We start from the raw sequence: 14,108 nt of genomic DNA on the forward strand, positions 1-14,108 counted from the left end.
CAAACAGGCACGCTCTGCATTACACAGTGCTCAACAGCAGGCAAGCTCACTGTCTAAATACATCGAGATTAAAGTTTTTGAACTGCAAAATACACACAGTTCTTACTGTAAGTTATGCAGCCAGACACACATTATACCTAACATCTCCTATGTTAAGTGTAGTGTTATTTAACATTATTTTCCCCCTTCCTCTGTGCATACAAGGGGCCCATTTGCAATAAATTAAAACTTCCACATGCAGGTAGCAAGTATTTTACTTTCTGGGCTTTTTACTCCCTGTCATAACAAAATAGTGATCATCTTGTCTGCTCTTTGCAAGAGGGCCTTTGGATACGCCAGGCATCCCTTTGTTTGCTGCTGCCAATTTGCCTTTAGAGAGAAGAGCCTTCTTGGTTGCTGGGACAGGAGTTTCATTTGCTTGCAGGTTTTTGTTTGAAGGCTGACCTTTTGCAGAAGGCTGTGCTGCCTTTTTGGTCGTTGCTGCTTTGGCTGAAGTCTGAGGAAGCCGCACAACAGATAAGGGAGCGCGTTCAGGAGGTTTCGACGACACGGGTCCCACCTGAGGGGTTTTACTGACATTTGGTGCCTGTACATGCTCTGAGGCTGTCTGCTCAACAGCTGAGGATGCATTTTTGCTTGCAGACATCAGTTTAGGTGGCAATTTTGATGCTTTAGTAACTGCAAGGGAAGGTGCAGAAGCTGAGTGTTTGAGGACTGAAGCAGTTTTAAGGTTCCGTCCCTGGTGAGAAGCTGTTTGTGGAGCTTTGGGAGGATGCCGAGACGCAGTCCCTGAAGCCTGAAACATATTTTCAGAAGGAGTTTTCGCAAGATGCTGCTGAGAATGTGCAAATTTGGCAACAGTATGCAGATTTGTAATGGGTGGCCGCGCAGGCTTTGGAGCAACAGAAGTAGCTTTGGCTGTAGTGCTAGATGCAGATTTGCATTTAGAAGGGACACACTTCTGTTTGGAAGCTATCGTTTCGCTCGTTCCAGGCAGCTGAGACAGCTGTTTCATGGAGGCCGAGGAGGCAGATCCTGTCCCTGGTGACTTCTGGGCCGGGGCAAATTTCACCTTAGGATTGTCAGGGGACCGAATACGTTTGCGCAACGTTTCAGAGTGAACAAGGGCTGTTCTGGATCCCGCACCTCCCTTGTTTACACGCGGCACAGGGCGAGGAGGAGCAGGGCCTGGGGAACTGTGTGCAGGAGGCTCCAGCTTCTTTGAGGTACCCGGTGCTGGTTTGAAGGAAGACTGTGTGCCTGTCACCAAACCCCCCTGCAATCTGGACCTGGCTGACACCGGTTTGGCTGTAGAGGATGGGTGTGATGGCACTTTTGGGGATGCCAGGGCAGGGGTCTGAGGACATTTAGATAAAGCTTTTTTACCACTGGCCCCATGGGCAGCCTTTAGAGCAGAAACAGGAGTAGTGGGTTTTGATGGCTGCTTTTGAAACATACTAATTGCTGACATTGGATTCATAGGAGGAGGTTGCTGACTTCTGGCTGAGGAGTTGGGGACGCTGTCGTTGGTGGCCCCTTTCTGAAACGCCAGGATTTTTTGTTCCAGAGTTGCAAACTGAAGAACTCGGCACGGATCATATTTTAGCAGAAAACCTTGAAGAGTGTCCCAGCCTCCACCAACACGTACCATCACATGCTTGCCATGTAGCATCTGAGAATGAAAGTAGGAGGACAGAAACAAGAGAAATATTTTACTTTTTTTTTTTTTTTTTTTTTTTGCAGCATCTCCTCATCTTTCACTAAAAATGGGACATCTTTTCTTACAGGGAATCATTCACAAAAGAAAAAAAATATATGATAAATGCTCCTTAGCTATTGCTCACAGACAGTCTCTTCTGCATAGGCAGTCACTACATATAGGGGAAATAATGAAAGCATGGAGACAAGCCTTGTACACGAAAGTATATGAAACCAGTACAAATATAAAATAAACATTTTTATCCCTTCTGTCAGCATCTCTATTTTGTACAAGGAATTTCGGAGAAAAGCTTTGTTCAAAATCCTCATAACTTTCTAATCTCACAAATTCTTAAGCCTGCTTAAGAGAGTGCTCAGCTATTCTGCTAGTGACAAACCCCAAAAGCCAAGATTTTGTCCAGACAACATTCTCAGACTAAACCTCTGTTGCATGATCTTTATATTTCATGTTCTTAATGAAAATATAGAAACAACACATAAAATCATTAACCTGCTTATACTTTAACATATCTGTAATTGTAAAAATCAATTATAAAATTGATTAGCTAGACCTGCTTGAATTAGCTATTGGTTATAAAATTGAATAAGCTAGACCTGCTTGAATAGGGGATTGAAACAGGTGATCTCCATGTGTCCCTCCTAACCTAAAAGATTCTATGAATCTACAAACGCTGTCATAAAAAGGAAGGTATTCCAACTAAAAATATTTCTCTCTCCCTTTTGAATTTAACTTGGGATATCCAGAAATTACTTACTCGTATGAACAGTATTTTATCTCCCAGCCTGTAACGTCCTTCAGATAAATATTCAATTGAAAATCGATGAGAACAACTGCAGGGAGGATCTTCTGCTATATGCTTAACCTAGTTATTAAAATTGAAAATATGTGTTAGAATTTTGATAGAAGCATGTGTTTAACAGTTTGTGTTGTATAGTACACCAGCAGATGCCTATATCTTTATCCCGCAGTCAAAAGAAACATTAGAATTCTGTTTCCTCACAAAAAGAAATCTCAGTTACACAGAGCATCAAGACATAGAATAAGAGACAGGAGGGCAGATACATATAGAGAAGACAAGCTATTTTGAGTTGTTTAGATTTAATTTTCATTATTTCCTCAATTTTAAAATATTTCTTCTTTTCAATTTAAGATTTGTCTATTATACTGTGCACAGCAGCATCAGATCTCATCCTCAAATCTCCCATCCCAAAGACATTATTATGGTTGGAAGAAATCGAAACAAGTGCCTGGGCCTCTTCCATGTCTGAATTCAGCAGAACTGGTCCTCTTGTTGCACCTGACCCAGGGGCAATTCAACATTCTTCCAAGTTTTTTATAATTCTGTGTGACACTCAAGAAGGAAACCAGTAAAACCAGAGGAACGTCGTCCTCAAGTAAGTCCAAAGTTAGACAAGATGAACCTGCTACAGGCACTTATAGAGTTGAAGAACTGGACTACTGCTGAGTCAGCTTTCAGAGGGAGGATTTGGTGAGTGACATTCCAATTAAGCAAAAGTTTTACATACATCACCATCATCATCAGGGGACTTCTATAATAAACAGCTTTAAAGTCTCAATACATATTTTTAAGCAAAATAAGAGCGTTGTTTATCATTCCTCTTGGACAACTTCACAAGATGAGGTTTTATTTAAAGTCTTTTTCAAAAGTTTTTTTTTTTTTAAATAAAAAGCAAAGCTCACTTTCCACATTTGATGAATTTTGATGAAAATTGGAGAGCAGGTCAGGTCACAGTCATAGAATATTGATAACTAACAAAAACTGAATGATGAAAGGTTATTTCTTATACTCAAGGAAACAATGAAAAAGATGCTCTATGCACTGAAGCATTAACTTTAAAACATGCATGACAACATTTTCCTCACATTTAACACAAACTGTTCCTAAGAGGTGCATATTTTCTTTTTAAGCGGGCTCGCAAATATTAGTTTAAAACTTGCCGACGCTTACTGAGTCAGATTGCACAAGCACTAAACTTAGAGCCTGATTTAAAGCCAACCTCACAAGAAGTGAGGTAGTGTGGATGAGTGCAAGTGGTACTTACTGCCTCATGTAGCTCCCCATGGTGACACGACTTGGCTGTGCTAACAGGCGGTGTTGGTCCAGAGGTCATTAGCAGTGTTTCTTCAAGCTCAATTTCCTCCTCCAGTTTTACCAGCACAGGAGGTTCAACTCCATATCTCAACACAAACACATAAGTAGAGTTTAATTGCTAATCTACTGAAGAAAACAAAGAAACTAATGAAAACAAACATGTAAAATGCTGAATAGCTGGACTGACGGACAGCATGACATGAGTCAGAGGAATGGTGATCCGAAGAGGAGCAGCGGCTCTGAGTTTCTTGAAGTTCTCCCAAAGATGGTCTTAGAGATACCACAGAAGGCAGTAACAATACTGTCAAACCTGTGCAATTTAGGTGACAACCAATGTAGATAACCTATCTTAAAGTTGCTCTTCCTGTACTGTAAACAAATTAGAAGTCTAAATTTGCAGAACGATAAAGAGATGATTCATATTCAAAGCTTCCATGCCTACCCAAAGCTTTAAAAAAGATGGGGGGGAAAAGTCATGTCTAATGTCCATTAAGTTCTTCAGGCATGCTTCCAGGATGTACACATATCTATAAGCTGAATGTAGCATTTAAACTATATTCAAGCTATAAAAAGCAGCATGCATCAGCACCTCTCCATGAGATGAATCTGGTAAATGTTTGAAATAATATTCACATGGCAAGAGCTAGAAGAGCTGCTCATTATCTTCTGCACAAAATCAGCACTACACTTAACAACTGCAGTTCATTTTAACTTTGTCTCAACTTTTCCTTAAAGAATTATATTCATTACTGTCTAGTTAAAAGTATGCATAGATCGCATATCACATACCTGGATACAATGCGACCAATTTCCAAGAGACAGAGATACACTTGTCTTGGATCCTTGTGCAGAACTAAAAGAGATAAAAAAAGGTGGGGGGAAAAGGTTGTTTCATATTTGCTGTGAGAAGGACTGTGCAATTAGATGCAGAGAATGGAAGATACAGAACAGATGACTGCACCCAAGTCATCTCCTATGCAGAAGCAAACTACATTAGTTCACTAAACCCATTGGAAGTGGACTGCATCATGGATAAAGTACTCTCTGTTTTTTAATTCTTATTCTCATTGAAAAATATTCTAAAACCACCCTGTCATTCCTGAAACCAAATTCCTTTCTATCTCTTAAGAGAAACACATTAGCTGGTTTTATGCTGTTCCTTCTAGAGTGAAACTGGAAAGCAAGAGAGCTGAGAGTTTTGCCTTCTGTACTGCCAAATATGTTTAACAGGAACAAGGATCCAGAGCATAGGAAAATATACTCAACTGGTTCATGTGTGTGTTTTTGTGCAGACACAGGTACAGGTTATATATGAAGAACAAGACAAGAACACAGTGCAAGGATCTTGTTGACAAGTAGGTAGCTACACACAGCTAGTCAGCCCAAACACCTCAAACCACATCTCTGGGCTAATCAAGATGATTGCTACTCTTCCAGCAAGTGACAGCTGCTTTCTTTATTATCCCTTTAAAAGTTTGGGTTGCCAGCAGGGTCCATCCACGTGGCTGATGTGACAGCCAGAAGCTGCTGCCTCTGCAAGCTACCCTAGGAGACTTTATGTTGCCAGCTACAGTCCCCATGATGAGGTGCCCACGCTCAGCCCTGCTCTCCCGCCTTTCCCCACGCCTGATGACATCTAACCCTGCCTCATTCACGCAAAGCTTTTCTTCAGAATTTGGTTTCCCTCTGAAAAGGAAACCTCAGAAAGTCAGAGAAGGGGTGGGAGTGACATTCAGGCTCTAATATCAGGTACTGGCCCCAAGTCCCAAGCAAATGAGCTAAAGAAGAGATGGAAGGGTAAAGCGGCAGAAAAATGATGTGTCAATGACTACGGGAATTCCTGTCTTTTTTGACGACCGTAAAATTAAAAAGCTTGGCTGCTTCTTTTGTGTATATGTATTTTTCTTTTTTATATTCAACATCTACATTTAGGGGTGCAAGCTGAACAAGGACCACAGAGAAGGAAATAATTCAAGATTTCATGCAAAACTGCTCTCTCCTTGAAACTCAAACTCGCTCAGTATTTTTTAAGTCCATTAATAGTAGTATGAGTGCTCATGCACACACACACACACGTGCACACACACAAAGCACAACAAAAACAAACTAGTCCTGTGAATTCTTAGGCAATTGGAAGTATTTTCTAATAATTCAGAGACTAAAAGCAAGGAGAAAGACCATTCAGCCTCTTCCCTCAATCCCCTACCAAATATAGAAGATGGGAAAAAATGTATCTACTATTTTTATACAGCCCACCTTTTATCTATATAAAAGAGTCTGACTTGCTTCACACTGCACAATAACAATATTCAGTAAAAACTGAAAACAGGGAAGAGAAACCCAACGAACCAGCTCTATATTTACAGATGACACCTAACATCAGGCTGGTGTTCAATTTGATATTAGTAATTGCTTTGCTTTAAATTAGACCAAGGTATTTCTTAACATATAAACTGAGTAGAAAGCCTGATGTTTCTATTTTAAATCATTGACTTCAATTGGAAAAAGCAGCTTTTAAAAGTCTACTTTTATAAAGAACTGAATACAAGGGTAGACCTAGAATATGAAGTTGACACACCCATAATCTGAAAGATCCTGAAGGTTATGTATTCTTTTGTTCGTAAATTGTTCTGCCATCTGTAATGGAAAGAGCATAAATTCCCTGAATACAGAAGAGAAAAAAAATCCTAAATATACTCCCTATCCAAAGTCAAGACATTGGGCTTGATGTCCAAGTTGTCCAAAGATATCCCACGACAGTCACTCCGCCTTTCTGCTATCTCAAGAGCTATTTAATTTCTTTCTTCCATGGCTTTTCATGCTTTTCAGGATGCGTTGCTATATGTATCGGATTGAAAAGGTCAACTGCCAAAATTGAGAGACATACTTTTCCCCAGTTCATTCATAAAGAATAACTTGAAAGTTCGAGGGCTAACACCAGTGGAAAGAACGCATCAGCACGGAGGCTGCAAGTCTGCTGATCTGACTGCCAAAAAGGCTCAAAGATGATATTTATGCCACAAAGCAAGCTTGTGTTAAGAGTTATGATCAGACTTCAAAACACTTCTTGGCTACGAGCAGAAGCCACAGCATTAGGAAATCCCATCTGCTTATCTCAGGGAGGCTAAACAGGTTTTAGTTACCCATCCAGTTAAGGTAACTAAGATATTTAAGCAATGGAATTCACACAAGCTGACCTGAAAAGTATTGAGACTAATTTTCTTATACTTCAGTTTTTCTACTTGTCTGTATTTCACGGCATTTAAAGGCAGACTCCCTACTTAAATCAGACTGAGACAGATGCAAATAAGGATGTTTACTCAAGTATTTAAAAGAAGGCACAGCACTACAGCAGAGAAGACATGGGCAGCCCAACTAGCTGAGAGTAGAGCTTGAAAGACAGACAGTCAAGGCAATGCCTCCCATTTAAATATCATTAAATGGCACAAAGACTTCAAAAAATCTGGCAAATATTGCAACATATTCATTTTGATTACTGAGAACAGAAAGGTATTTTGCATTTTTCTTTTTTCGGTGTGTGCTTGACAGGGAAATACTTTGCAACTTAGAATACTACTTTTTTTTTTTTTTCCCAAAAAATATTTGTATCAGTTAATTTTTACTGACATTGTAGCTGGTAGAGGAGTATTTCATTATTTGCCCCATCCTGAAAACAGTTTCTCTTAATTAGCAGTCAGAAATTTTATTCCATCTGGAAATACCAGTCTAGTGGCAGTTTGTTACAAGGTACAGACTGTGCACTGGGGCAAGCATTTGTACATACTCAGCTGGCAATATTTATTTTCTTAACTATCTTATGAGAAAATACAAATGGCTTACAGTTAAATCAAGCAAGTCCTGAAGTAAATGTTAATTACCAGCAAACTGTTGTCACTTCAGGCACATCATCCTGATGTAGTTACTGAATTTAAAAGTTCTGAATGCATTATTCTGAGTGTTTTCTGCAATAAGAATACGCTCAAATATCAAATAAAAGATGTTATTATGCGCCGACTCCATGGCCTCATGGTCTTCCAGTATGGGGAAAGGGAAGGGACACAACACTTCTCTGTTACCCAGTGGCCTTTTTACTGACAGAAAACATGCAGCAGTTTGCTGCACAGCTCCCAATTCCCTCATCCTCCCACACAGCAGCTCTCACAAAGTTGGAAAAGCATCATTCAAGTTAGAGCAGTCACTGAACTGATCTTTTAAGGCTTTCATAGGAACAATCCCTTAAAAATAATAAAATCATTAATTGCTTGTACAAGATTAGAACAGTCATGACAAGGGCTTCACAGAACCCCTAACCCCAGAGGGAGTTAGGTAGTTGGGCACATACTGATCAAAATAAAGTCTTATAAAAAGGTAGATTTACCTAAACCTTCCGATTCAAAGAGGTAAGTCTCGTCCACCCCAATGGTCCTACACCAGTTCAGAAAGTTGGCAGTGTTATCTCTAGCAAAGAAAGATCCTGATGGAGCATCCTTCTTGCACGGAACTTTTCTCATAGGGAAATTCTGCCAAGGGAAGAAAATAAAACGTTCATTGTGCACCATCAACACAGCCAACAGATTTCAAAGCATATTCTAAGAGGAAAACAAACCCTAAATTCATAGTACAGAAACAGCAACTGGTAACTGTTTTGTATTAAATAAACAATAATAATGGAAAAGAAAAAGTCACATACACATACTACTACAAAGGCAAGGCTGATGTGGATCACCTTCCTCTCATTGACATGAGCAGCCACTCTGAGCAATCCGCAGCTTTGCAACCTCCCCCAAACTATTCATACAGTGGCATCCCCCATCTCCCTGTATGTTGGGTAGAGAAGTCTTGCCAGAGGCTCACAGCTCCAGACAATCACTCACTCCTCCATAGTCTGTTCATGGCAATAGGCTCCTAAAAATCGATGAAACTGTACACATTTCAACATTTTAGAGACTGTTCTAGAAAGCAGAGGGAATCAAAGGGGAGTGAGGGAAAGTTTGAAAGCAATGCAAATCAGTATTTACTTATTTTTAAACTGGTATCTTCAAAGTTAAGCAAATAAGCTTGGAAAAAATGTTCTCAAGTTAGGCATTTTATACACCTAAAAAAAAATAATTGCAGCATTCGTGCCGCTTTCATATAAATACAATGATATTTATATGAGAGCAGTCTTAGGATACACTGATGCAGCTCTCATATAAATATCATTGTACATAATTACAATATGTATATGAGAGCTGCATCAGTGTATTCTAAGTCTGCTATCACAGTCCCACCCCAGTAGCAATAATTCAAATATTTATCTTTCTATTACTTCCTGGCAAACATGCATCACTTGAGACCTGCAGCTTGTAAAATCAAGCACTGACATCACCATATAGATAAAACAGAAAAATTAAACTAAAAAAGGTATTTGGATATGGAAAAATAAGATATTGTCCTATCAGTTGCTGCACACTAGTTACCTCTAATATTTGACAAATCCTAGTACTGTTGTAACTGGTGTACTTCCTAATAGGAAACCTGAAGCCTGTCTACATGTACAAATCAATTTGGCTATTTTCCTGGCTAGCTCATATACTGGACTTCAGTCTCCAGTTTCTGTCATAAACTGCTAACATAACATACTGCTAATGCCCATGGATATGTGGCTACCAATGCATCCTACTGTGAGATGCGGAAAACTCAAAATCCAGTCTTGCAGTGGACGTTCCTCTGGCAAGACTTCTCCTCATGTCAGACTAACTGGAAACTTGGTAAGGACCTTAAGATTTGGCTCATAAATGGATTAAGTGTTATTGGTTGCATAAACATAGTTTATCCATCTGTAAAGCCATACTGTTGTTAAGACCTGGATACATAGCAGAAAAACACAAATTTGGGAAGCCTCACCTGCTTCCATTTTAGTACATCTTACAACTAAAGGCTTATATATGTATAGAAAGAAAAAAAAGAAAGCACGACTCACCCTTAAGTTATTTGAGCTACAACATTTTTTAATTGTGTTTTGAAGAACACCAACTAATTGGCAAAGCAGTACTCCATTATCAAGTTCTTCCAGCAGTCGCTCTGCTGTGATTTCTATTCCTAAAAAAAGGCAAATATTAGAATTACCCCACAGAAGGAAAACAAATGGCATGAGTTGGCAACTCAGACACAGCATTTCGTAGTTTTAAGACTTAGGCTACAGTCCCCAAAGTAGAAGTCCAACAATGAATATTAAGTGCCATTGTTACTTGGTTTCATCTAACACGGGTCGATGAGATCTACCCGTGTTATGAGCTAGACCTCAAAGACATTGCCATTGAAGTAATGAATTAGAAAGAATTATCTGAAAGGTTCTTTCTAAACCAATATTTGCTCCTCCTTTGCAACCAAATAGCATAAACACCTATCCCTCCTCTCCCCAAAAAAGTGCTTGACAGACTGAAAATTAGTACAAATTAGACAAGATTCATAAATATAAATTGGAAGGATTAATCTCCCTTCCTCTAACAGGTGGAAGCTAACAAAATCTGAAACCAGAGCATGCATTTTCATGAAATTCTGCTAACCACTGATGCCCAAGCACACCAAATCTTAATACTATTACGAAGACTAATTGTCACCCTTGACTGCAATATTGGAATGGGCTTTCAGGTTTGCTAGCCAGTGGCTTATTTTTAAGCTCACCTAACAGGCCAGACAGCCAGATTGACAGATCTTCTTGCATAGGCACCAGAGTTGCCTCATGCCGAACAGATATCCACTGGTCGTAGAGGCAGACGTCTGCCAAACCCGGGCCATGCCTGGGAGTCAGGGGACTTCGCGGACTTAGAGGAAGGTCATCTCCAAACCACACCTGCAGAAAATTTCAGGAAACTCCAGACAGTCAGCTCTAACATTCACAATTAGATGGCGGAATCTCGCAGTTCTGATCTATACTGAAGATCCCTTATTCAAAGACTGAGCTTTAATTTCTCTTCACATACACAAAACCACTAGCATGGTGCAACTCTCTTTAGTGACCACTGCATCAGAAGCACTACTCTGCTTGCTCTCTTGACTTCACAGTTATCCTTCTGTGGCTACAAAATTAATTTTATGGCTTTCAAATAACTTGCTTTTCCTGCATTTTAAATAAAGATGACATATATTAAGCCAATACTGGGCTTTTCCCAGCACATTTTAAGTTACAAAATTTGTAGCTTATAATTTACTACAGACTACTGATTTATTTGTTCAAGCATTTTGGAGGTATTTTATGTTTAAATTATTAAAATGAAGTTGAAAGAATGAGCATACCCCTATTCAAGAACACATATTTTTTGCAACCTTTTTTTTCAGAAAAGGATCACATTGAAATTTCAAGTACAGAATTTTCAAAGAGGAAGAGTCCTCTCAATATTCTTAGCCACTTTCCTTCAGTTCAGTGAGATGTATATATGGATACATCTGTGTGTATTCATATTTTAAGTGATTAACTCAAAAAAAATGGCAAAAAAGACCCACTTTTAATCATTATACAAATTCTTAAATCATCTCACATTACGGTTTAGAAACTTTCTTAGATGTCAGCACTTACAGAAAGAAAGTATCACCTATTTCACAAAACATGGTAAGGATTCCAGCACTCCTGCATTTTATCAGTCTTGCCACATGGCTCCATTTGTGGAAAATCAGTACCTTTGCTTAAGCCAAAGACAACTCCGCAGATTCTAGCACTTCATCTGCTTCAGACTAGAGCTCTGCATAAATATACACACACACACACACACAAAATTCAAGAATTACAGAAGTATTTACCTGAACTGCATTCTGCATGGTCACCTGCATTTACATCAGTTTCTCCCCCTGCGGAAAGAGAATTTTTTATATAGTCACTCCTGCTTTCCTGAAAATCCCAACAAAAACTCACCAGTTTTCTAAATTAAGAATCAATACAAGTAGGGATGGAGGGAGGAAAAGAGAGAAGTACCTTAAGAGTTAAGGTTTTGATCCAGTGTTCGGTCAACTTTGGTTCTCTGCCCTTAAATAAGGTAGCAGTTACTACAGCACAAAGTAGCAACCTACTTTGGAAGCATAAGTAATGTTCAAAAGATTGCTCGATTTCAAGAAGCTGTAAGGCACTTCCTTTGCCAAAGAGAAATAAGTGTAATTCAAACCATTCTGGAATTTAAGAATGTTGGCAATCACCCCTTCCTTCTAAGCTATCAAAGGCATACCTAGCGTGTGCATGCACACACATATCTGCATCATCAGTTTGCATTAAACACTTTTTGCAAAGCTTTAAAGAAGGAAAATCCTATTTTTTGTTGATTTCCGCAGGGATTTTGATTTAATTTTTCAGAAAGGTATCAACAGAATGGTGCAAACTGCAGCAATACCGTTATTATGGTAATACCCTTTGAAAGAAAAACCTTAAAGAAAACATTTCAGAGGCAACGTAGTCTACACTACTCTCCTGAAGCCTATGCAGTATTTTGCAGCAATGCCTTCATTTATGGGAAAACTCAGAATAAACTGTATGCTGGGCTGGGAATCAATAATCCTCTCCATAGGGGGCTGCAGGTTTTTAGAGATGCACATTGTTATCAGTTTGGCTGCTTGTGGCAATACTGAAAGGAATTTCCTCAGCACAATCGTCCACAAAGGTAATGGAGAGCACTGCTACCTGTCTATGCCTTGGAGACAGTTAAAAAGCAGGTCTCTTGCTCCTTTAGTTAAAAGCTGCAGAACAACTTCATCTTATTGATCAGGCTGTAAATCACAAGGCAGATACAGTCACATAGAGCTTAACGCCATACATTTTCTTGCTAAAAATATCTAGCTCCCATCCCCTATCCATGAAAGTTTAAGTTTCATATGCAGACGTCAGTCCTCTCCACCTGCTTCACAGCCTAGCTTTCCAAGGCCAAAAAAACAAATAGCCCCTCACAGAAGACGTAACACTCATAAAAGACCTTTCCCCTTCCTCTAGAGAGCAGAACTGCACTCTTTCCTCCCCATTTCTCTCTCCTCACCACCTCTAAGCTCACATGCCTCAGAAAGTCCAACCTTACCTTCACACGAGGCAACCGAACAACCCTGTGGTTTTCAAGCTGAAATCACTTCTTTGGATCAGGGCTGCTAGTACTACCCGAGCTCTAAAGACACTCCAAGAGACTCTTGCCTTTTCCTTTACTTTTATTTCTAAGCAAGACAAAAGAGAGACATCCTCTCCTTGCTGTCACTTGTCCATGTATGAATGAACAAGGGAAGGGCAGGGTATGTACCAAGCATTACTAATGAGCATGTTATGCTTCCCACAGCTTTGTCCCAGGGAATACATTTTCCTATAGCATAAGGAAGCCATTGTCCCCAGAGAGACAGAGTAAGAGGCTTCATTGATTTAAAAAATAAATAAAACAACGGTCAAACAGCCAGCAGAGAAGCTGCTCTCATTAAAAGAAGGAGCTGCAGAGCAGCTAACAAGAGCTCTCGCCTGCTAAGTGCCAGCAGGAGAACAAAAGGCAGCCTCATTCAGGGGCAGCACTCGAAACACCAACAAAGCAAAATATTCACACAGCAGCTCTCGCAAGAATGCCCAGCATCTGCACTTTTGTGCGATGCCCAGCAAAAAGAGCAGTCTTGGGAAAAAAAATAAGTAAAGGACATTGAGGAAAGTGGTGGCTCTCTAGCCTCAAGGGCCTGTTCTTTTAAAACAAGTTATTTTGTAAGCCCATATGCCTCAAGGCTCTCTAGAAAGTTAAATGTCTTCACTTATCACACATCTGAATAACATTTATCAAAAAAATAAAAATAAATCAAATGGAAATAAAAGAAGGGGATGAGCAAGACCTACAAATCTACCATCTTCAAGTAGCCAATATGCACATAGAGGTGCTGTAGGGAGTAAGATATTTAAGTAATAGAGTCAAATCTAACTTCATTTCAAGGCAATGATACATAATAAATGAAGAAAGTCTTTCATATTGAATTCAGGCGGCTCATTTTTTTCAACACCATTCAACAGGCGTTAGCCTTCAGGGCTCACTACAGTCAAAGAAAAGTCCTTCTGAGGAGAATTCACTGCACCATGCCCAGGGTGCAGCCTCTGGCCATACCTTTCCCATTCCCAGGCCAGATGATATCCCTAAGGACGGCTGTCTACCTGTTTCTTGCAGTAATACGCAACTGCTTCCCAGCAAGGAGGGCAACAAGCCCCACTCAAAGCTTGGCACATCAAGAGTTTTCCAGCTACCACACCCAGAAAAAAACCTCCTCCTCCCTTGGCCCTTTTGCTACCGCTGTCAACATGCT

The 14,108-nt window shown here is 39.7% G+C and overlaps 1 protein-coding gene across 1 annotated transcript; it reads right to left on the reverse strand.

Annotated features, from left to right (window-relative positions):
• Positions 1 to 253: 253 nt before the first annotated feature.
• GAS2L3 (growth arrest specific 2 like 3) lies at positions 254 to 11,642 on the reverse strand. Its single transcript, XM_010226563.2, has 8 exons — positions 11,613 to 11,642; positions 10,500 to 10,668; positions 9,796 to 9,914; positions 8,212 to 8,353; positions 4,623 to 4,686; positions 3,784 to 3,919; positions 2,475 to 2,582; positions 254 to 1,672 (listed from the first exon to the last, which is right to left on the reverse strand). The coding sequence occupies exons 1-8, from the start codon at positions 11,640 to 11,642 to the stop codon at positions 254 to 256; spliced, it is 2,187 nt and encodes a 728-aa protein (XP_010224865.2).
• Between the last annotated feature and the right edge of the window lie 2,466 nt (positions 11,643 to 14,108).

This window comes from Tinamus guttatus, unplaced genomic scaffold, assembly GCF_059628265.1.
Source record: "Tinamus guttatus ecotype Peru unplaced genomic scaffold, ASM5962826v1 Tinamus_guttatus_pri_ptg000472l, whole genome shotgun sequence".
In the NCBI taxonomy this organism is placed as follows: domain Eukaryota; kingdom Metazoa; phylum Chordata; class Aves; order Tinamiformes; family Tinamidae; genus Tinamus; species Tinamus guttatus.